This window comes from Pteropus medius, unplaced genomic scaffold (assembly GCF_902729225.1).
Source record: "Pteropus medius unplaced genomic scaffold, Ma_sr-lr_union100, whole genome shotgun sequence".
NCBI lineage: Eukaryota > Metazoa > Chordata > Mammalia > Chiroptera > Pteropodidae > Pteropus > Pteropus medius.
In genome coordinates, this window is record NW_024342475.1 from 152,774 (window position 1) to 176,968 (window position 24,195).

At 49.8% G+C, this 24,195-nt stretch overlaps 1 protein-coding gene and 1 pseudogene across 1 annotated transcript; one reads left to right on the plus strand and one right to left on the minus strand.

Annotated features, from left to right (window-relative positions):
- Window positions 1-270: 270 nt before the first annotated feature.
- On the minus strand, window positions 271-23,414 carry XRCC1 (X-ray repair cross complementing 1). Its single transcript, XM_039866072.1, is given in 18 exon segments — window positions 271-473; window positions 554-629; window positions 1,042-1,132; window positions 2,253-2,392; window positions 2,485-2,539; window positions 2,893-2,997; window positions 3,000-3,021; window positions 3,174-3,264; window positions 5,392-5,508; window positions 5,797-6,109; window positions 6,400-6,511; window positions 6,586-6,695; window positions 6,901-7,006; window positions 7,103-7,177; window positions 8,080-8,238; window positions 14,802-14,912; window positions 22,765-22,857; window positions 23,277-23,414. Coding segments are annotated over 18 exon segments (1,941 nt in total). The 5' UTR covers window positions 23,328-23,414; the 3' UTR covers window positions 271-359.
- Window positions 20,644-20,760, plus strand: LOC120605389 (uncharacterized; annotated as a pseudogene).
- Window positions 23,415-24,195: the final 781 nt, after the last annotated feature.

The following is a 24,195-nucleotide window of genomic DNA, read 5'->3' on the forward strand; positions in this document are numbered from 1 at the left end:
AAGAGAGAGGAACACCTCACGAGCACCCAGGCCTCCAGCGCCAAGGGACAACCAAGACCTGGAAAGAGCCCAGAAGATTGGAATCAGCTGAGTGCTGGATCCCTAATTCCCTGCCAGCTGCCATTATAGGGCTGAGGGACCAGGGAGAAGTGACAAAGAGTTCCTCCTCTACCAGAGCCTGGCCCTCGGAGGGAAGGCAAAATTAAACAGAAAGACAGAAAGCTGGGAGCTCCCTGGAGGTTCTGGGAGACTCCCGAGAGGGGCAGTGGCTCCAAACCAAGTCACCTTTATTAAACTCGTGTGTGCGCACACACGTGTGTATGTGTACACGCACACACACACGCGCACAAGCACGTCCTTCAGGCCTGGGGCACCACCCCGTAGAGCTGGTAAGGAAGTAACCTCTGCTTCTCATTGCAGCTGTAGATCCATCGCGGGCGGACGAACACCAGGGAGGGGTTGTCCATCAGGGCCTGGGGCGGGGGACACGTGTAAGCAAGGAGAGGGATGCTGGGGCGGGCTGGGTCTCCCTCTTCCTGCCCCTCTGACTCACCTCTTCAAAACTGGGGTCCCACTCCTGTGCTGTGATCACGAATTGGACCCGGTCACTCATATAGTCCTCAAGCTCCCTGACAGGAGAAAAGAGGCTGAGAATCAGTGTCCCCTCGGCTGACATCCAACTCTCCAGCCCTTCTCAAAGGCCATTCTCTCCTGTCCCCACCCATGTCCTCTCGAGGCTGCCTGTGGATCCCCATTCTCCCATGGGCCAGCCTTGCCACCTCCACGTTACCAACAGCTCCCATTGTCACAAATCCTTCCAGAAGGGTGGTAGAGACCTCAGTTTAGAGGACACCGAGGGGAAGCTATGCAGCAGGGCTGCCCAGCAGCGAGCAAGGCTGGCAATGAACTCTGTAGCCGGTGCCCATCCCGTGGGGCACGCCCCTTCCCCACCCTCCTGATCACCCTCCTTCCCGCAACCTGCCACGCCCCCTCCCCGACCCAGCACCCCCTCCGGTCCCTGTCCCACCCCTGGAGACTGACCCATTGAAGGCTGTGACGTAGCGGCTGAGCCTCCGCCGCTCGTCCCCCGGGAACTCCCCGTACAGGAAGAAGTGTTTGCCCTGGAAGAAGTCTGGGGGAGACGGTGAAGAGCCAAGGTGAGGCCCCCGGAGTTTCAGGAGCCACAGAACACTTGGGGACAAGACAGGAGGGCTGTGGCAGCAGCAAGACAGGGATGTCCACGTACACCTGGCGGTGGAATGGTGACAGACAGCAGTTCCCTGCCAGGCCCCACCTTTTAAAATCTTCAGCCTTCAAACAGCCCGGGGTGCTTTTTGCTTTTTTTTTTTGGCTTTAATGGTAAGAGACGCGATTCTTATGACTGCAGTGTGCATCTTACACGAAGTAAATCAGACAGGCTGGTATCACTTAACGAGCTTGGCTAGGTTGGCAACTATCCAGCCGGCCTCCCCACCTGGGCTCGCGCTCCTTCTCGACTAGTGCCTTCTCTGGCTCTGACCTTCGGGAAGGCTCGCTCTTCGTTCCATTTCAACCTGACTTTCCAGGCCATTGACTCGCTGACGCCACATTTGGGGCTTTGCAAGGTCAGAGAACTTTCCTGCCCATCGCCCATGAGGAACCAGAGGAAACAGCTGCTTCCAGCGGCCACTGCACCGCACACCTGCTCAGCCCTCAGGCTGCCTGGCTTCTCCCTCCATTCTCCCCGGCAGAGGCCCTGACTCCTGCCCCCACCCCATGTCCCAGGCATTCATGTCTGGGGTGACGAACAGCAATGCCAACACCACCCAGGTCCCAGACAGACCACAGCACACATCACTTGTGCCTCGCCTTACCCCACACCAACAAAACAGCCTGGGGGGTGGGGCCTGCGCGTCCGAGGATTTAAAAAGCCCCCCAGGTGATCCTGAATGGCGAGAGCTAAAGCCCTGGGTGACGGGTGGCTGTCCACACCTGGGACAGAGCCAAGGGGGTCAGGCTTGGCGATGGACTGTGACAGAGGTGGTCACAGCATGAGGTCGAGAGAGGGACAGAGGGGGAAGGACAGGAGGATGCAAAGGGAAGGGAATAAGACTGAGGGGTATAAAGGCGGGGAGGGTCGGGGCAGGGCGAGGCAGGTAGACAGTGAGACAAGTCACAGGGAGGGCAGCGATCCCAAGGCTGGCCTGGGCAAGTCACGGCTGAGAACCAAGAGGGACAGACTCGACTCCAGAGGGGAGGGAAGGGTCTCCTACCCGGGAGCTCAGGGACCGGCAGGTCGGGAGGCTCTGGGGGCCCCTCGTTGTCCGTGTTCTCATCTGTGGATCCAGCGTACGGGTCCTCACCATTCTCCCCCTGGCCAGTGGGCGGCCTTTGTTCCTTATGCTCGGCCACCCTGGAGGAACCAAGAGGTAGGGGGACAGCATGAAGACCAGATCCCCTCCACCCGAGGCTGGGGCCACCCTGTCCCCCCAGGCCCAGCCCTACCTTCTCAGCTCATCATCAGTGTCCCCAGAATCTTCTGCCCCGTTGTCCTGTCCTTCTGGAAGTGAAAGCTCAGTCAATGGGAAGCAGCGCCTTATCTTCTGGGAAGACAGGTAACTCTCCTTCCCAGTCTCACACAGGCACCCCAAACCCTAACCCCTAGTGTCCTCCTCCCCCCAGATCCAATCGTTTGGGATTCAGCCCCACCTCCCTGAGACCCAAGAGCTCAGGCTTTGAGCTCTTTCCCCTCTCAGATATGAGAGTCTGGGTCTCCAAACTTCTTTTCCCTCAGACCCAGGAGTCTGAGCTCCCAGCCCCTCCTCCCTCAGAACCAGGAGTCCCGGCCCCCAGTCCCCTCCTCCCTCAGACACAGTGATCCAGAACCCAGGCCCTCATTCCTCAGGTTCTGACCTGACTTCTCCCCCTCGGTGTCAATATCTTCCTGGGGGCCCTGGTGAGGGTTGGTTTGATCCTTCTGGGTGGGTCTCTGGGGTGAGCTGGGTCCTGCTGCCTGAGGGGCTTGGTTTTGGTCTGGGGGCGCTGAGGAGGGAGGGTGAGTAAGAAGAGGCTGGGTGGGTGTGAGTGTGTGTGGGGTGTGTGCCTCAGGAGGCAAGAGTGGAGTGTGGGGACCACAACAGACCCATGTCCTCCTCCCACGACACCCTCCCCCAGCTGGGTGGGGGGCAGCAGACCTTTCGGGGAAGTTTGGGGGCTTCATCCCCGCTGCTGCTGTGAGGGGCCCCCTCGTCCTCGCTGCTGGAGCCAGGCCCTGCCATGAGGTACCTAGAGGAGGAATCAGGCCTCAGACTCACAGCGTATCGCGTCCTCCGGGGCGGGTAGGGAGGGAGCTTGAGAAGCAACAGCCACTGGCATTTATTAAATTCCCAGTATCGAAACCACGGTGGCTCTCCCAGCCTGCCTCTCCTCTCAGGCCCGGAAGGCCCCACGGAGCCTGTCACCCCAGCCATCCATACGGGAAACCGGAGCAATGCCCGGCTGCCCCTCCTCTTGGGGAAGAAGTGCCCCATTTCAGAAAGGAAAACAATCAGAAATAATCTTCCCCTTTGAGAATCAAAGTCAGCCTCTCATTGGGAGAATGCCTACCAATTAAGGGAAAATTCCCTAAAGCAAATACATTTTTTAAGACCTTGATACTATAGTCATGGTTTCTTAAGGTGCTGACACTCCAGAAAAAAAATTCTCCTTGTTCTAATGACAACAGCTAACACTTATGTAGGATTTCCTATGTGCCAGGCACCGTTATAAACACCTGACAAATACAGGGTCACTGAACCCTGAGGTAGGTGCTATTTTAGCCCCATTTTATAGGTGAGGAAACTAAGGCACAGAGAGATTAACTTGCCCCACGTTGTATGGAAAAGTACGCAGCAGAAGCCAACGAACGTGTTGGCTTTACTTTCCTGGCGTGCACATTAACACCCTTCAGCACATGATTCGATTATTTCAAAGCCGGTGAAACGCTGCCAGGTAAGTAGCACTCACTGCAGAGCGGGGGCTCATGGTAAATTCAGAGGCTTCGAAGTGTAGTAGTTGACTAAAGAATCAATGGTAGGTTTACTAAGCTTTTTCTTTAGAGATTCTTTAAATTTTAAATTAAAAGATTTTTAAAACTCAATCTGTGGTCGTTGTAGGGAAAGCCATCCCCCATCTATCATCACATTTTTTAAATATAAAGTGATTTCTGAATTTATTTTTTTTCGTCAAAACCCAGTTGCAAATACTGTTTGTGTTGTTGCCTGTTCTTCCACGCACTCTTTCGCCCCTCCCCGGCAGACAATAATCCAAACGTAGTTCCTCTGTCCCTAAATGTATCCCCGACCCATCCCATTTCTACCCCCGAGGCCCTGGCCTCCTCCAGGGTCCCCACTTGCAGCCTCCCATCGACACTCCTTACAACTCGCCTTACAAGAGCCGGCCACTGCCCCTCTCGAACCTTCCGTGGCTCCCCAGTGCTCACAGAGGAGCCAAGTGGGTTTCAGGACTTTGAATTTTTCAGATTTCAGAGAGGCAAATGGCAAGTGTAGAGATTGTTACATAACACTTCCCAGGGGGGAGGAAGGAGTGCTCTGTAAACCACATTCATGCATATTTCTGTAATAAATGCGATGACACACTTAATGGGATAAATAAAGTCCATAAATAACCTCAATCAGCTCAGGTTGATCATGCAGCCAAGTGAATTTGTGCTAAACCTAGAAAAATGCTCTTGGCTTCCAGAGATGTTTGGACGGAGGGCAGCGCCTTAGCCAGGCAAGCCCTTTCTAGCTGACCCCATCCATGTCCCAGCCCCCGCTTCCACCTCTCCCCCATCAACACAGACGTCTCTCAAATACACGAGGTGCAGCCCCAAGTCTGAACACACTCAGGTCTGTCTTCTCTCCCACAGAGTATGCCTCAAGTTTCCCTTCCAATCCACGGGCCTCAGATCCGACCCTGGCCTCCTGCAGCTCCGAAGACTTCCATGGCTCCTGCTGCCCTAGACTCATTCTCCTACCACTCTCTGCCTCCCACAGCAAGCGCTCCGAGCGGACGCCAGGTTGACCCCAACCTTGGCTCCTCCACCCAGCATGCTCTCTGCCCGTTCAGCCTGGCAAACCCCTTCCCAGCCTTGCAGAGCCTCGCTCACTGGTTTCCCCTTGGGCCTTGCTCCATACTATTTCATCATCGAAGTGAGAAGCCTTCAAAGGCAGGACCTAACACCTGGGTGCCCGGCACTGCGCAGCCCAACCTGGCGCCCAGCAGGGGCTTTAGGGTCTGGCTGAGAATGAATCTAAAAAGGCTCTGATACTTGGTTCTCCCGCCCCCAAGCCCAGCCTGCAGGACCTGTGTGTGCGTGCGTGTGCGTGTCTGTGCACGTGTGTCCACCACATACGTGCAGCGAGGCCTCACCTCCGGGAGGGCAGCCGCCGACGCATGCGGTGACAGTCCAGCACCCACTCCTTACGCACGATTCGGCCTCCGAGGCCTAGAACCTGGCTGTACTTGGGGGTGTTGGCAAAGGCGCAGCTGGGGGGAGCAGAATGGGGAGTGTCAGTCAGCTGTGATCTGAGGGGCACAGGGGAAGAGGGAAGCAAGGGGGACAGAGAGACGGAGGGGAGCTGAGTAAGAGAGAGAGATATGGAAGGAGGAGAAAAAGACACAGGGAAACCGAGGGAAAGAAGACGAAAGGATCAGAGAGAAAATGAGCTGAAGGGCGTTGGGGGACAGGCAGACAGGGAGAGAGAGCAAGCAAGATGGAGGCGCCAGAGGGGGACGGAAAAGCGGCAGGGAGGTGGGGAGGAGGCACGGGCCTACATGAGGTGGGTGCTGTCCGGAGTCCAGTCGGGCCGATACTTGGCCCCCAGCCCCAGGGCCTTGTCCCGGAGCTCTGAGCGGAAGGGGTTCTGGAAGCCACTCAGCACCACCACCACACCCTCGAGGACCTTCCCCAGCTCCTGCGGGCCGGCTCGGGGTGCCCTGGGCGCAGCGGCTTCTCCTCGGGGTGCCCTGGGCGCAGTGGCTTCTCCTCGGGGTGTCCTGGGCGCAGCGGCTTCTCCTCGGGGCTTCCCTGACACTGCCCCCTGGGCTGGGGCAGGGAGTGAGGCGGGGGCTGGGGCACGGGGGTGCACTGCGGAAGCCAGAGTAGATTCGCTGGTACCCTCGAATCCAAGCCCCCGCCCCTGCTCCCTCAGACCTTCCTCCCTGAGACCTGCACCCCTAGTCCCCGCCTCCCAGACCCTCCTCCCTGAGACCTGCACCCTAGTTCCCTCCCTCCTCCATGAGACCCACACCCCTAGTCCCCAGCCCTCCTCCCTGAGACCCTCTTCCCTCTGACCCGTACTCCTAGCCCCCGGCCCCTGCTCCTCTAGGACACAAGAGCACAGGCTCCTATGGGAACAAGGAATGCAATTTGCTCACTTTTAGGTCTCTTAGGGGGAGGTGGTGAGGGCTGGGCTAACGCTTTGCTGGGGATCTTCCTTTCTTCTTGGTTCAAATCCAACCTCCTCTTCCCCTTGGGGGACTCCTGAGGCTGAGGGGCAGGGACATGAGTTGAGGCCTCTGGCTTCTCTTCTCCTCCTCCACCTCATCAAGGCCCCATCTCACCTTGGAGGTGCTGCCTACTGCCCTGGAGGCCGGAGAGGCTGAGGAGACGGCACTAGACGCCTGCAGTGTGGCTGCTGCATAGCTGGGTCCTGCTGGGTCACTGGCTGTGGCTACAGAGGGAGGAAGTGGATCCAGGATGAGGTCTGGGCCATCAGACCCTTTAGCTCCTACTCATGGGACAGAGGGTAGTTCCCAAATGCCAGCAGTGAGTGATCTAGGAGTCAGGGCCCCCAGCCCCTCCTCCCCCGGCCCCAGGAGTCCGGGCCTCGAGGCCCTTTCCTCCTACTCACTCACGACTCCAGTTTCCATACTTACCAGTGGATGTCTTATTGATCCAGTTGAAAAAGAGGGCCCCCGGTCTCAGGGAGCTGCCACCTTCATCCTCCTCCTTCACACGGAACTGGCCGAGCTTGGTCACCTTCTAAGGTCCCCAAAAGTCAGTGCGGTGCGTGGGCTGTTGGAGGGTGGGGGTGAAAAGGCAGAGGGAGGGCTCTTGGGGATGGCGGGTAGAGCTTACCTGGGGTGAGGCCTCTGCTTCGTCTTTGTCTGGGGGGCTGTAAAACCGTACAAAACTCAGGCCATAGGGGGAGTCCTGGGAAAGGAGGAGTGGGGGTCAGGGAGTCTGGCCAAGGATCAAAGCCTGACCCCAAGCCCCTTTCACTCAGGGAAACCCCTCTCTGGCTCCTTCCCTCGTCTAGGGAGGTACCCAGATGATAACACAGGCAGCAACTGGCAGCGAGCTGTTATGGGACCCTAACTCCAGGTCCGCAAGGCTCTAAGTCCTTTACATGCTTCAGCCCCTTCAGCCTCATCGCAACTGGCAGAGGCTGCTGGGAGTCCAAGCACATCCAGGCCCGAATACCCAAATTCTCGCCTGTGGAAGGGGACGGAGTGCTGTGTGCCGCTTCGGGAATATGGAAATGCTCCAAGCTCTTCCCGGCTCTGCCAGCTGGGTGCAGAGCCTTAAGATGGGAGGAGCCTGTGTCCCTGGACGACCAGCCGAACACCCCTCGGGACAGTTCCACAGGTAAGGACACCTCTACTGTGTGATGTCATTACCACTGGGTCTCATTACCACAGCTTTGCCTCCTAACACACAGTAACCCTATGAGGATCAGGAAACTGAAGCCGGAAAGGTGAAGTCACTTGCCCAAGTCACACAGCTAAAGAGCGGTGTGACCAGGTTTTGAACCCAGCGTCTGACTCCATTCTCTTGGTGCTGACTGACAGGGCCCCTCTCCTAGACCACCTCCCTAACAAGTCAGCCACCCCTCCCCCAGCCCCCTGTGAGGTCCTGGGGTGCAGTCCCAGACTCCCTCCAGGAAACAGCCTCACGGGAGAGGAGGCTCTCAAATCCATTTCCCAGCCTCCTCATAGTCCCATGGGGACACCAGCTGTCCAGCCCCCCGAGCCCTCTGCGAGTCCACGTTGGCCCCTCAGCTCTCTCCTCACCCAGGACCAAGGACCCGCCTCCCCAGCTCCCAGCTCGGGTACCTTGCTGTAGGGCTGGCTGCAAACAATTTTGACGCGGTCCCAGCGCTTCTCAGCTGCTCCCCGGACCAACTTGTCAGGCCCAAAAATGCGAACGTGGTTGGGGTTTGAGCCACTGCGGCTCTCAGAAGGGGACATGAAAGACGAGGTAACCAGAAGGACCTGGGAGAAGGCACATAAATGACAACCAGGACTGGCAGGTTTAAATGACACATCCTAGGGGCTGGGCAGAGGGCAGGAGGCCCAAGTAGGCGAGGAGTCACCAGATCCAGTCCACGTCTGCCTCCAGGTCTCTAGATCTAAAGGGTATTATGCTAAGTGAAATAAGTCAGAGAAAGACAAATGCCATCTGATCTCATTTATATGTGGAATCTAAAGAACAAAATAAATGAACAAACAAAACAGACAACCTTCAAGATACAGAACAAACTGATGGTTGCCAGACGGGAGGGGGGTTGGGGAACTGGGTGAAAAAGGTGAAGGGATTAAGGAGTCCAAATTGGTGGTTACAGTATAGTCATAGGGATGTAAAGTACAGCATAGGGGATGTCGTCAATAATACTGTAGTAACTATGTATAGTGCCAGGTGGGTACTGGACTGATGGGGGGAAATCGCTTAGTAAAATATATAAATGTCTAACCACTATGCTGTACACCTAAAACTCATATAATATAATGTTAGATGTCAACTATAATTGAAAAAGAAAAAAAATTAAGAAGAGAAATAAAGGATGGAAGAGAGCCATTTTCTGCCCTTCCACTTTCTCCAGTTCCTGCTTTGGATGCTACTAGGTGATGGATGGAGCAGCAGCAATCATCTTGTAGCCACGAGGGCAAGTCCAAAAGACTCGAGAGGGGCCAACCAAGCATCCTGACTGTTAAGCTTCTAGATGAATTCTGGGTCTGCCTAATGCTGGACTTTCCTCCTGAGGAAACAATAAATTGTCTTACGCAGTAAGCCAACTTTAGTTGGGTATATCCTGTTACTTACTCAGTTTCTTTCTAAATGACGTGCTGTGAAATTTTCAAAATCAGAAAAAAGCCTTTTGCTGAGAAAAACACAGACTATAACTATATGTCTTTTTGTGTTCAGCTCTGATTATGAAAAGGAAACGACAAAGAAAATTATACAGAAGGGAAGCCATCTCCCCGGCCTTGACCATGATGGTTTATAAAAGGCCTGATTTTGAGCTGACAGGGGAGCTGAACTTATCCTCTGACTAAAAATGAAGGGGCAATGCAACCTGTGCTTGGCAGCGGCTACCCACACTGAGAGGCTGACTTCCTCTGCCTATACTTTCCTCCCATTCACTGTAAAGAGAAAACCACCCCAGTTATCACAGTTTTTATTATCCAACACCATCTCTAAGGTTCCAGGACTAAACCTTTACTCTCTAGACTGTGTTAACCTCAAAAGCTCATGAATCGCTTTTGCAGAATTTGAAGGGGAAAAAAAAGAACCTGCGGATTTTGTAGAAAATGGTGTCAGCTATTATAACATGTACCTTACACTTGATTTGTGCGGCAGGGCCGCGAATGATGTCTCGATAATGGTGAAGAGACGCCTTAGGAACTCAGCTCTTGCTGATATCACTCAGCCTGTGGTAAACTGGTTTCTTTATAATGTCACTTCACTTAAAGCTGCGGAGCACACGGACTGTGTTAAATGAGGACTTACTGTACAGGTGACATCAACGTTGATCCATCCTACTCTGTCCTTTTTCCTTTTCTTTCTTGGCTCTTCCAGCCCTACCCAGTCTCTGGGTGGAAGCCAAGCATTATAAGCTCCAGAGTCTTTAATTCAGCCTTGGCTAAAAGTTATAACGATAATCCGAGACTCCAGAGGAAGTTTAACTAAAAACTTCAAAAGAATGAGAGACTGCTGACATAGGCATTTTCGGACTTTGAAAGGATAAAGCTAGCCATTCCATCTTTCAAGATAGATAAGAGAGTGAATAATAAACACTCCCCTATTAGAGGTGATAAAATTTTAGCTAAAAACAAACTTATTCTGTTTTCAATATTATAAAATAGAATTTTTATCTAAATCTATTTGCCACAAAAAAACAGAGAACTTTTTTTTTAATAGTCCTCGAAACTGCTGACTTTGTTAAAACAGTTAAACGAGGAGGCTATTAGGTTGGGTGGGGTGACTCTAGTGCCTTAAGTAGCCTACGTAAACAAACTACAATCTAAGCCACAGCCAGTGCACTCAAATCTCAGAAAATAAAATGCAAGAACTAATCATAAACAGCCAATTAAATTTCTTGAATCTGAGAAAATGAAATTCAAGAACAACTATCATAACAGCCAAATAACTAGATTTTTCCCACATAATGCAACTGTTTAAGCTACAGCCAATTAAATAATTTCTTTGATTTCTATGTCTTCTCTATAAAAACCTTTGCCCTAGGCCACCCACAGAGCGCCCCTAATCATTTCCAGTTTTGGCGGCCTGACTTCAAATCATTTGCTCAAATCAACTCTTCAAAATTTAATGGGCCTCAGTTTACTTTTTTACAACTTTATATAACCTTGAGAATAAGAATGTTCGTTAAAGGAAAGCTTCACTTGTTAAAATGTACTTTGTAGAGCAGAAAAAGCACTTGATAAAATTCAACACGCTCATGAAAAAAAGCTCTCACCAAAGTCGTTTTACGTCCTACTTTTGTACGTCTTCAACCTGATGAAGAATATTTATAAATAAATCTATAGCTGACAGAGTTAACGGTGACAGACTCAACACTTTCCTCCTAAGATCAGAAACAAGACCAGGACGTCTGGTCTCACCCCTTCTATTCGACATTGTATCAGAGATACTAGTCAGTGGAAAAGGATGAGAAGAAGAAAAATAATTGGAAAGGAGCAAAACTGTTTTTACAGCAATATGACTATCTATGTAGAAAGATCCCAAGGGATTTTCCTACAAGAATTAATAAGAGAATTTAGCAAGGTCACAAGACACAAGGTCAACATACAAAACTCAGTTGTATTTTTTATGCTATCAACAAATGGAAAATAAAAAATTTTAAATATATTAAAATAGCATCAATAATTTAGGCAAGAAACAATGATAGATGCTAAAATTAGTGAGTGCGAGTTCAAGACGTAACAATATATTTACATACTCTTAAAAGTACTTCCCTACCCGGTACCTATTAATTACAAAGGGCAAAACAGAAATATTACAGCGGAGAAACCTGGACTATACGACCTTAACCAAACACTCCGAGCGAACATCATCAGTAATGAAGCGTCAACAGCATGTGCCTTGTGATCTGACGCACTGAGAACAATACAAAGTCACCTCTGTGGTTTTCTGGCCCAAAGCGTATAACCTAAATTTAATCATGAAGAAACATCGGACATTTTTGAACAATGAGTGATGTTTTTAAAAATTCCCCTGACTTCTACTCTTCAAAAATGTCACTGGCATGAAATACAAAGATAGTCGCGGGAACAATCAATGCAATGCATGATTCTGACTTTTCTTTTGCTATAAAGGACATTATTGGGACAATGACGGAAACCCAAATAACGTCTGCGGTCAGATGGTAGAGTACTATATCAGTGATAATTTCCTAATTTTGATAACTGTACTGAAATTAAGTAAGAAAATGTTTTTGGTTTTAGGAAATATTCGTCACAGTGGGATAAGGGGATAAAGGGATATCATATGCACAGTAGCCCCCCCTTATCTGCGGGGACTACATTCCAAGACCCCCAGTGGATGCCTGAAACTTTAGAGAGTACCTTAGACAAAGTTAGAGATTAACAATGATAACAAATAATAAAATAGAGCGTTATAACAATATGGTATGATAAAAGTTATGTGAATGGCTTTGGGGCCATTATTAAGTAAAACAAGTTACTTGAATGCAACTCCGCGATACCGTGACAATCTGATAACCAAGAGCCCTAAGTGACTAACAGGCAGGTAATATATTCAGTATGGAGACGATGGACAAAGGGATGATTCGTGTCCTGGCAAGACAGCATGAGATTTCATCCAGCTACTCAAAATGGCCCGCGATTTAAAACTTATAAATTATTTGAAATTTTTCCACTTAATATTTTCAGACAGCAGTTAATTGTGGGTAACTGAACCCTCGAAAAGTGAAATCGAGGATAAGGGGTGACTACTGTACGTATGTGTTGACGTTTGGAGAGTCTGAGTGAAGAGTATATGGGAATCCTTTGTACCACTTTTGCAACTTTTCTGTAGGTCTGAAAGTTACTGACACGCTGGTTTTATAACTTATACGGAAATAAATGCAAAGGATCTAGGATCGCTAAGATAATCTTCAAGACTAAAGCTGGAAGTCCAATACAATCTGCTTTAAATATTCACCATCAAGACGGTGAGGTGTGGTGTTGGAATACAGACAGACATGCATATCAATGGGACAAAACAGAAAGGGCTGGGAGGAATCTACACATATATGGTCAATCGACAAAAGAGTCAAAACAACGCAATGGGAAAAGGAAAGTCTTTTTTTAAAAAAGTATTTTCAACAAATATATAAAATATAAACAGGGAAAAAAATCGAAACTCGTCCCCTACTTCACATAATATACAAAAATTCATTTGCAATGGATCAGAGAGCTAAGCTAAAAATACAAAGCTTCTAGAAGAAAACACAGGAGATGGTGGAAGGCAGAATAATAGCCCCAGAGATGCCCACATTCTAAGCCCTAGAATTTGTGAATATGGCAAAAGGGACTTTGCAGATGCAATTAAGTTAAGGGTCTTGAAATAGGGAGATTACCCAATCCAGGGAGAGACCCTGGAGTATCCAGGTGGGTCCGGTGTAATCATAAGAGAGTCTTTATAAGAAAGAGAAGGTGGGGTGACAGGGCCGGATGAGGAAGACAGAGTAATGTGATCGCAGGCTGTGAGATGAAGGGGCCACAAGCTGAGAAATGCAGGTGGCCTCTGGAAGCAGGAAGCGGTCAGGACATGGATCCTCCTCTGGAGACTCCAGAAAGAATGCAGCCCTGCCATCAGCTTGATTTTAGCCCTGTGAGAGTGATTTTAGACTTCTGGCCCCCAGAACTGTAAGATGATAAATTCGTGTTGTTTTAAGCCACTGAGTTTATAGTAACGTTATAGCAGCAATAGGAAACTAATACAGGGACTATCATCATGACTTTGGGACAGACGAACATCTTTTACAGGACACAAAAGGTACTAAGCATTAAAAAACAAAAAACAACCTGAGAGACTGCACTTCATCAGCTTCTGCTCATCGAGAGGCACTGTTCAGATAATGAAAAGGCAAGTCACAGACTGGGGGGAAAATTTACAATACACATATCTGGAAAAAGAGACTCTGAAAAAGGACGTGGTTAACACCCATGGCAAAAAGACAAACAACCTAATAAAAAATAAGCAAAAGACTCGAATAGACATAAATGAATGGCTAACAAGTACATGAAAGGTTACACAGTGTCATAACTTGCTGGGAAAATGCACATTAAAGCCATAATTAAATACCACAGCATGCCATCTGAATGACTGAAATTTAAAAAATTAACAAGACTATTATCAAGTATAGGTAAAGATGTGAAGCAACGAGAACACTCACACGCTGCTGAAGGGAAGAGAAAATGGTACAACCACGGTGGAAAACTGTCGATTTCTAATAAGGCCAATAAAATATATATCTCCCTAAGACCTTACAATTCCACTCTTAGGTATTTACCCAAAAGAAATCTCCATATTGAAGCTTGTCTAAGAATGTTCCAGCAGCTTTATTCATAATAGTCAAAAAGTGGCCACAGCCCAGGTGCCCATCCACAGGAGAATGGAAAACCAAACTGGGCTGTGCTTACAGCTGAACGCGACTCAGCAATAAGATGAACTGGACCACAGGAACGGTGACAGCACGGATATCAAAGACAGGACGCTGAGTGAAAGAAGCCAGCCATAAAAAGGGACATACTGTGAGATTCCATTTACATGACATTCAGGGACAGGCAAGACTCATCTCTAATGACAGAAAGGAAATTGGAGGTTGCCAGAGCTGGAGAGGGGGAGTGACCGCAAAGGGAGAGGAGAGGACTTTCAAGGATGCTCTATGTCTTGATTTGGGGGACAGTCGCACAGGTGCATACATTCGTCAGAGACTCTTTGACCTATCTATTAAGATCTGTGCATTTTATTGTATGTAAAATATACCTGAATTAAAAACAATTGTCACGACAAGCAAAAAAAAGTATCTCATAGAAAACTGGCTTGTTCACTTAAAATTGTAAACTCTTTGTCACAGTAGGTTTATTCCTACCCAAAGACATTTCATTGATTAACTAGATGGCTAATTATGATCTCACCAATCCAGATCGAATTAACTCAACCAGTAAAAAAGTGGGTTGTGCCAACTTTTTAAGTATTCGTGATAGAGCAAAAGGCATTCCTTCTTATAAACATTTGTTGAAAATACAGTGACTAACAGAAGCATCCACACAATGCCGAATGTCAACTTGCCAAGACGTGTGAGAGTGGTTTTGCTCTCAAGCAGTGAGTCTTAGAACGTGTGCCCTGGTTGTTCATGCATCCACAAGGCAAACTCGGTCTCTATCCGCCGTGCACGGTTTGTCACCCGTCTGCTCCATACACTGGGCTCCTCCGGAGGGCAGCAGTCACTGTGACTCATCTCCGCCCCAGCCTGGCACCCAGGAGGCCCCGGGGGAAGTGGACGTGGGGCATCTGGGGCAAGGCTCACCTCATAGTCTTGCTCCCCGGCCCCTCCGGCCGACCTGCCCACCAGCACCTCCACGAAGGCCGAACCGTCATTCCCGATGTCCACTCTGTGTATCTGCTCCTCCTTCTCCAACTGCGGAGAGAAAGCCCACTGTCAGCGCCTGCTCCACCCCGGGGCTCCTTCTGGGACTTAGGGGGTGGGAGGAATCCCATCTGAGCCACCATGTCTCCTTGCAATGGCAACTCTGTGACAGCGGGGACCACGGCCGAGTGGTGCCACTAGGTCACCTGCATGTTGCACAGGGCGTGGCACAGAGTCGGAGCTCAGAAAATATTCTCTGAATGCATAAAGCCCCACACTTGCTTCCCCGACTCCTGCTGACTCTGCCATGCAGCCCTCTTTGGTAGCACCTGCCAGGGTCATCCACCTCCATCACGCAGGACTCCATGGAAGTTCCCTGAGGGGAACAGAGGCCCAGTCTGGTTCTGCTCACCACTGCTTCCTGGGTTTGAATCCCAGCTCTGCTACACACTAGCTACATGGCCTCTAATCTTTTGGAGCCTCGGTTTCCTCATCTGTAAAAGGGGGTTGATCACCATACCTAGGATTATGCCCATCCATACCATGGCCACAGGCCTGGCATATAATAGGCACTCTACTGCTGTCAGGCAGGAGGCATTATTAGTCGATGCTCGATAACTATTTGTTAAAAGAAGAAAAGAGCATTCTGTAGGAAGGCTTCCTCCAAAGGACCTGCCATCTCTTCTGACAGGTGAGGGCGTAGAACAGCACGTGGGGGTGGCAGGCAGTTAGGCATGGCTGCAGCAAGTCTCCTGCTTTCTAGCTTGGGACTCCTCTATTTGGATCCTGGAATGACAAGTTATTCCGACCCTCAGAGGGACCTAGTCCACCACCCTACCCTGCCCCCGCCCTGGAACCATCTGACGCTCTGATCTGCCCTATCACCTCCAGGTCAGGAGGCTGCCCCGACGTGGCCTGCATGCAGCTACACACAGGAGCATCCCCACAAAGGAGCTGGACTTGGGGTGAGACAAGCCAGGGTTCAAGTCCAGCGCCACCATTTCCAAGTGTGCAACCCTGGGTGACGTACAGCCTCTCTGAGGGACAGCTTCCTCACGTGTGAAAGGGGAGGGTTGTCATAATAACCCTCCCTCCGAAGGGAGTTGAGATGACACAGGTAATAACAACCATAACAGCTGCAGTGAACATCTGAGTGCATGCCTCCTGCATGCCTCCTCTCTCTTCGCAGCGGCTCTGCGAGGCAGTGGCTATTATTATCTCCATTTTACACGCGAACAAACGGAGGCAGGAAGTGGTTATGTAACTTCCCTAAGGTCTCACAGCTGGTGAGCGGCAGAGCTGGGACCGGAGCCCAGGCAGGCTGGCTGGAGTCCACCGCGCTCCTCCGCCACCTCGCGGCATGCTGGAGGGGGCGGCGCCGAGGGGAAGGCCTTCCCAAGGCCGAGCTGAGCGGGCCTCCTGGCAATTGTGCCTGCCTCCGCCGCGGCTCCCAGCTCGGAGCCCTGCACCGGCAGCTGCCCAGGTGCACAAGTCCCAGTTTGACTCCTCGGCTTCCTGTCACATTTGATGGCTCTCCTTCAGCCACTCCGGCCTTCCTTCTGTCCTGAGAGCAGGCCGGCTCCTTCCCACCTCAGAGCCTTTGCACCTGTGATCTGCCAGCCTAGACCGCCCCTCCTCCAACCCTCCCATGGCTGGCTCCTTCCACCCTTCAGGTCTCTGCTCAGATGTCACCTCTTCAAACCAACCAAAGTAGCCTCCCTCACCTCCTACCAGGTGAAGTGCTACTCCATATCCTGTAATCCTGCTTTATTTTTCTTGTCACCACTTGATATTATAAAGTTATATTTTTGTTTGTATTTGTCTAGCATCGATCTCCTCAGCCAGACTTTTAAGCTCCCTGAGGGCAGGGGCAAAACCTGAGTCATTCCCTACTGTGTCCTCAACACCAAGAACAGTATCTGGTCCTTCTCGGCTCTGCTTTCTTACTACTGTGTGATCTTGGAGCAAATGGTTTCATTTGACCCCTTGGGTCTCAGTTTACTAACCTGTAAAATGGAGACAGTAACAACTTCTACCTCACAGTGTTGTGGAGTCAAACAAGGAATACACACAAGGCCCCTTGAATAGTGCCTGCCACAGAGCAAACACTCCGTGTCAGCTGACACTATTATCAGGAGGTCTCCAACACATTCCTGATGGATGGATGGATGGATGGATGGATGGATGGATGGATGGGTGCGTGGGCAGATGGATGGAAAGATGGAAGGAAGGATGGATGGATGGATGGATGGATGGAAGGACAGATGAACAGGAAGACCACAATGATCATCTGCTGAAGGAACAAAGGCCCTGAGTTATAACTCTGAGTCTGCCCTCCCTGTCCAAGTGGCTTTGGTGAGCCACCTGCCTCAGTGTCCCCATCGGTCACAAAAGAATCATCATGGCTGACATTTTCAGATTCTCACTGTGTGCTAAGTACTTGGTATATTAGTGTCCTACTGATGCTGTAACCAATTACCACAAACTTCTTAGCTAAAAACAACACATCTAACAGACTAGAGGTCAGAAGTCTGAAATCTGTTCTCTCTGCACTAAAACCGAGGGTCAGCAGGGCTGCATTCCTTCTGAAGGTTCCAGGGGAGAATCTGTTTCCTTGCCACGTTCCCAGCTTCTAGAGGCCACTGCGTTCCTTGGCTTGTAGCCTCTTCCTCTGTGTTCGAAGCCAGCAATGGTATCAGGCAAACCTCTGCCTCCGTCTTCATATCTCTCTCTCTCACTGTGGTTCTTTCTCTTGCCTCCCTCTTTCCCTCATAAGGAAATCTAGGATTACATCGCCTCCCCCAAATAACCTAGGCTAATCTCACCATCTCCAGATCCTTAACTTCATCACATGTGCAGAGTCCCTTCTGCCACATAAAGAGACACATTCACAGCTTCTGGGGATTTGGATGTGGACAACTTTTAGGCCATTACTCTGCCTACCGCAGCCGGTGAAGTTCCATCTGGGCCAGGCACCACTGAATCCTCACAACCACCTCAGGAGGGAGAGTCTGTTACAGATGGGGAAACTGAGGCTCAAACAGGTCAAATATATAGCGCACATGTCACTGCTAATAACTGGACCCGAATGCCTGACTATAAACCAATACTCTTTCTCGACTCCCCTATTTCAATCCTTGAGGTAAAAACTCAACATCTTTACCTCGCCCACAATATGAAGCACAGGGCCCCATGACTAGTAGAATGTATATATTTGTATTTTAAATGAATGATTCTCATTGAATATATAACTACTTGTGTTTTAAACACACATATACTTTCTTGAATTTCTTCTTTTTGATAAACGAAAACTTTCTTATAAAAATATTTATAGGTGAAAACAACCCAAATGTCCATCAATTTATTAATGAATACGCATTGCATGGTATATCCATACAATGGAATATTATTCAGCTATAAAAAGGAGTGACGCACTGATCCATGCTACATGGAGGAACCTCAAAAACATTATGCTAAGTGAATGAAGCCAGACATAAAAAGCCACATATTATATGACCTCATTTATATGAAATGTCTCGAATAGGTAGTCCATAGACAAAAAGTAAGTCAGTGGTTGCCAGGGCAACCTGGGTGCAGGGAATAGAGTGACTGCTTAATCATTGTTATTTCTTTTGGGGGTGATAAAAATGTCCTGAATTAGGTAGTAATGATGGTTGCAGAAAACTTGTCAATATACTAAAAACCACTGGATTGTACACTGAGTTAAATGGTTAAATGGTGAATTAAATGTTTAAAATGGAGACTTGAATGTTATGTGAATTTTATCTCAGAAAAGGAGTATTCTGTTAAGTGTCAGCTGTCAGGAGAAGGCCTTAAGCACAAGATGACTGTCATCAGTGGCCTGCATTTGTGTGTACCCTTCTCAGAGAGACATAATTCATGACAGCGAAACAAATGAGACATGGAAGGTTTGCAGAGCTCCTGAGAGACATCTTGTCAAACAACTGTTCCACATCCATGAAAGGTGATGTCGCCTACCACTTAAAAGAATAAGGGAGAATTTTATGCAATGACAATAGATCTCCAAGATGTTTTATTTGGAAAAAAGCAAGGGGAGAATAGTATATACATTATGTACTTTTAAAAAGAGACGGGGGAGTGGATGTACATGCTCATATGTGCACAGCAATGCAGGACGGCCGCACGAGAAGCGGCTATTGGTGGTGGCGTCAGAGGACAACTGGGTAGCAGAAGTCAGGGGAGGGAGGAGGGGAAATGGAAGCGGGTGGGGAAGGGGACTTGCTCGGTCGGTGTATGCTCTTTCATGCCTTTTGAATTCTGTACCATATGCATATAATACCCATTCAGAAAGTAAGCAAAACCACAGTGGTTGCCTCCAACAGCGGAATACTATACAGAAGGGAGAATGATCCAGCCTTAGCTACACCCAGCCAACGAGGATGAAACACACGTAGTGTGCAGTGAGAACAGCCAGACACAAAAGTATATACTGTGTGATTCCATTTATACGAAATTCAAAATCAGGCAAAATGAATTAATGGTGTTAAAACTCAGGACCGTGTTACCCTTGTGCGGGTTGGTGACAGGAAGGAGCACAAGGGAGCACGTGGTGGGGGGGGCACTGGACATGTCCTCTTACTTGATCTGGGTGTGGTGCACACAGGTTGTAGTCTGTGAGGATTCACAGAACTGTGCGCTTTGCTGCACACGTTACACATCAAAAGAAGGTAAAAACCAACTTGGCCACCGAATGATTAGAAAAACAATAAAAAACAAAAAAGAAACCCAAGCCACCTTGCTGTTGGACATTTCTTCTAAGAACGCACCTCCAGTGGGGCGCTGGAGTTCCACCTGGACTGTGTCCCAGCCATCGCCTCTGGCCTACAAGTTAGCAAAGAGGTGGGAACTCCCCTCGTGGAAGCAGGTGACAAGTTGGAGATAGAGCTTCCTGAGGCCCGGCAAACAAAAAAGGGGTGTGGGCTGTCATGAGCAGAGGGCTGAACCCAGTGTGGTAATATCTAGATATTGCATAATATTGTTGAGAGGAAAAAAATACAGGGTCGTGGAAAAACACAGATTAGTCTACGAGTCTTGGTGTCCAGCAACTTCTGCCTCATCGCTTGCTTGAAGAGAACCAAAGTCAGCATTCAGTAAATGTAGAGTTATCCTGCACATTGGCAGTCGGATTTTCCAGAAGGTCTCTGACCTACGATACTTAACCACTGCAATGCCGCTTGCTCCTGCAGTTGCCCCCTGCACTCTATTCTCGAATAGAAACCAGGATTCTATGAGAACCTGTCAGATTGTTCTCCTACTGGGCTCAGAGTCTTTCTGTCTCACATAGAGTAAAAGCTTAAGTCCTTACGATGGCTTTCTGGCCTTAAGTGTGTTGGGGCCCTCCACCCCCACCCCATTAGCTCATCTCCGACCTCTCTCCCCCTGGCTAACTCCACCCGACTCACAATGGCCTCCTCGCCGTTCCCCCAACACTCCAGGCACCCACCGGCCCACCTAGGAGCCTGTGCTTCTTCCCCAGATATCCGCATAGCTCAAGTGTCACCTTCTCAGGGAGGCCTTCTCTGACTCCCTACTTAAATAAAAACCTCTCGCCACTGCCACCTTCCCCAGCTGACGCATTCTCCATTCCTCTTAACTGTTCCCTTTTTCTCCACAGCCCTCATCAGCTGACCTGCGTTTTACTTTTGACTTTCTCCACTAACATGAAAGCTCCACAGGACTGACATGTTTGTCTTTGCTGTCCACTGCTATACAGCCCCAATATCTAAAACAGCTTGGCCTAGTCTACGGCCATGCCGCCCTGAACACGCCCGATCTTGTCTGATCTCGGAAGCTAAGCAGTCGGGCCTGGTTAGTACTTGGATGGGAGACCACCTAGGAAGACCAGGTGCTGTAGGCATTAAAAAATGATAAAAATAAATAAATAAATAAATAAATAAATAAATAAATAAATAAAACAGCTTGGCCTATAGAAGGTACTTCAGAAATAATTATTCAATGAATGAATGAACAAATGAATTCAACTGCTCCTGTGCTGACAGTTTCCACATCTGTCTCCGATCTCTAACTGCCTCCTGGATGTCACCCCTCAGATGTCCCAAAGTCACATCAAACCTGGACATGCCAACTGAACATATCACCTTCTCAAGCTGCCCTTTCTCTGGGTTTCTCATTTCAGCGACAGCAGCAATACCTCCCTCGGTCTCCCAGGCCTGAGGACGCTGTGCCTCGTTAGGACCCCTCTGGCCCCCTTAGCCCCATGTCCTGTCTCTTCTGCCTCCAGTTTCTCTGCTCCCACTGCAACTGGGATACAGAAAGGGATGTGATTCTCCTGGGGTCACCTGATCGCAAGAGAGCTCAGAAGAATAAAAACTCAGTAATAAAAACATGAATCCCTCCCTTTATACAAACACTTAGGTGTTGACAAAGCACTTTTGCAGACATTATGTCACCAAATTGTCACAATAACCCTGGGCTTGGATCTCGCTATTCTCAACAATGAGAAAACAGGTTCAGAGAAACGAAACAATTTGCCTGAGGTCACAGAGTGAGTAACAGGGAGAGCTGGGGGCTTGAATCCAGGTCCCAAGACCAGACCGTCAGCAACCTGTATCTCCTCAATTTACTTTTTTTAAAGAAATTTTTGGGGTACATCTCCCTCAGTTTAAAACAATGGCTCTACACAAGTTGCATAACTTCTCTGGGTTTCGGTTTCCTCATCTGTAAAATGGGGATAATAATAAACTCCAGGTCATGGAGTATTTATGAGGCTGCAATGAGTTAATCCACGTGAGGTGTTTCAAATGATGACTGGCAGTTGTAGCAGTGAATATACACGTTAGCTGTCGTTATTATTGCTATGTCAGGGACTTACGAGGTGTTTAAACTCCTAAAATCGTTCAGAAAATCTAGTAGGTCTGTGTATTTTTCCTGGAAAGAGACTCCTCCGCTTCTCTTATATTCTCAAAAGGTTTTGTGACACAAAACGTTTTCAGAAGCACTGGGCAACCAAGAATACATTCAGTATCAAACACCATCACGTAAGCCTTGCCCCTGACATTCCTCCCCAAACACCTCCACATTCAAACGTAAGGAATGTGGCCCAAATCAAGAAAGCCAGCATGTGAACACAAAGCAGTACGCCAAAGCAGCTGAGAGCGCCGACACTCAGTTGTGGGTTCAAGTCTCAGTAGTGCCATTTATTACTGGGGACAAGAGCCCCTACATCACACCGCCCCTTTGAAGAGCCAGATCTTTTCCTCAGTGCAGGTAAAACACCCAGGCCGGCACCTGGCAAAGAGCCGATGCTTAAAACACACTTAGCTCTCTTCTCCCATTAGTTTCCTACTGCTGACAGGAAAAGCCTGTCTGGAATTCCGTAACCACCGAAGGTCAAACCACCCTTTCCTGTTTGGTTCCAACGTCACAGGGTTGCGAATAGGTGAGACCACACTCAAAAAAGAACCTGGCCAGGGGTCTAGAAATGGTAGCCTGGTCTGGCCACTTTACTTCTCCTCTCCCGACGCTTCAGTTTCCCCACCTCTAAAATGGGGCTTATGGGCTTAGATGATCTCCTGAGGCGCCTTCTGGTCCTGAGCCCACTGACTTCAGAAAGCAGGATACATGGCAATGATTCAATCTCTTCCAGCTGAGGAAACTGAGGTCGAGAAAGCAGAAGAAACCTATCTGGCCACACACTGATGCTATGGCCAGCCCTGGCCTAGTCCTTAGATCATCTTTCTCCTCTGCTACCCGGCACAGCAATCATTATCTGCCCATTTTCCAGGTAAGGAAGCTGAGGCCCAGAAGGAGAAAGTGCCTCAACTCACTGCCAGTTAGCTTACGAGTCCAGACCCTGGGTCTCCAGACTCATAGGAAGGAGACAGGGGTAGGGCAGGATCACCTGGAGCACCACAGAGATGGTCTTCTCGCCTGCCTTGGCTGCCCGCCATTTTCGATAAGTGTCCGCCTTGAGAAGGTTTTCTGCACAGTGGGTCTGGAGATAGGAATGGGAAAGAGAGAGTTAGGGCACAGTGATGAAAGCTGGGTCTCCACTCTCAGATTAGTCCTTTGAGTCCTCCCAAGCTCTCTGCGGTCCCCCAGATTTAAGAGTCCTCGTTAATCCCCCCACAGTCTGCTTCTAGTTCCCTACGACACTTTCCCCTGGAAGTTCACCTATGGGCTCTCCAAGCAAGGTCCCCTATTCCTACTTTTCTCCCCGGAACTTCCATAAATGCCCTGAAGGCCCCTATTCCACATCTTCCCCTGAATTCCCTTATAGCCTCCTGGAAATTCTCCCATGACCCTCCTTAGCCTCCCAAGAAGTTCCCTTTTAACACTCCAAAAGTTCTTGTGGAGCCCAGACGTCTCAGAATTCCCTTCTGTCTTCCAACCTCCCCCACGCCAGTCCCTCACCGAGTCCTGGCTACTGCAGGACACCACATGGCGGAGGCGGATCTCCGGCATGTCAACGGAGTGGGTTCCGCCCGGCCCGAAGGACCAAGGAGGGCTCGAGTTCGGGGGGCCGGGAAGGAGATGCTCCCCGCGCGCGTTTTAGTGCGCAAGCGCGCGAGACTCGGGCCTTTCAAACCGCGACGCGACGGCGTGCGCGTCAACCCCGCGCAAGCCCAGTCGCACCTCTCCAGAGAGAGGCGCTGAGTTCCCTAGCAACGAGCTTTCCCTCTGGCCCCGCCTCTCTCTGGCTCCACCACTCTCCAGCCTCTCCTGCCCGGGAGGGTCCCACCCCGCTCACCGGGCGCCTAGCAACACAAGCGGCCCTCGGGATTGGGCCCTAGAAGAAATTCTCCATTCTCATTGGACGACGCTGTCACCGCCCAAACTGAAGCCTAGAGGACCCCAAACCCGAGTAGTTTTTCTCAGAAAGCCTGCTGCTTACTGCAACAGGATCCCCGCCACCGGTTCCTACCGCTACACTCTCTTCCAGCTAGCTTCCCACCACACACACACACACACACACACACACACACACACGCACACACACACATGGAAAAAAAAATCTCAGCTCTCTCCCAGGGTTATGCCTGCCACCGGTTCCTACCGCCCACTCTCCTCAGCTGGCTTCCCTACACACCACACCCACACACCACACACCACACACCACACACACACACACACACACACACACACACACACGCGGAAAAAAAAATCTCAGCTCTCTCCCAGGGTTATGCCTGAGGCCAAAAGACAGTGGGTGAAGGACTTAAGTAAAACACAGAGCATTCGCCCACACTCCCCGCCTAGAATACTTCCACCCATGCCTCAGTTTCCCAAACTGACCTGTGGGCATCTGTCTCCTACCACACTCGTCCCTGCC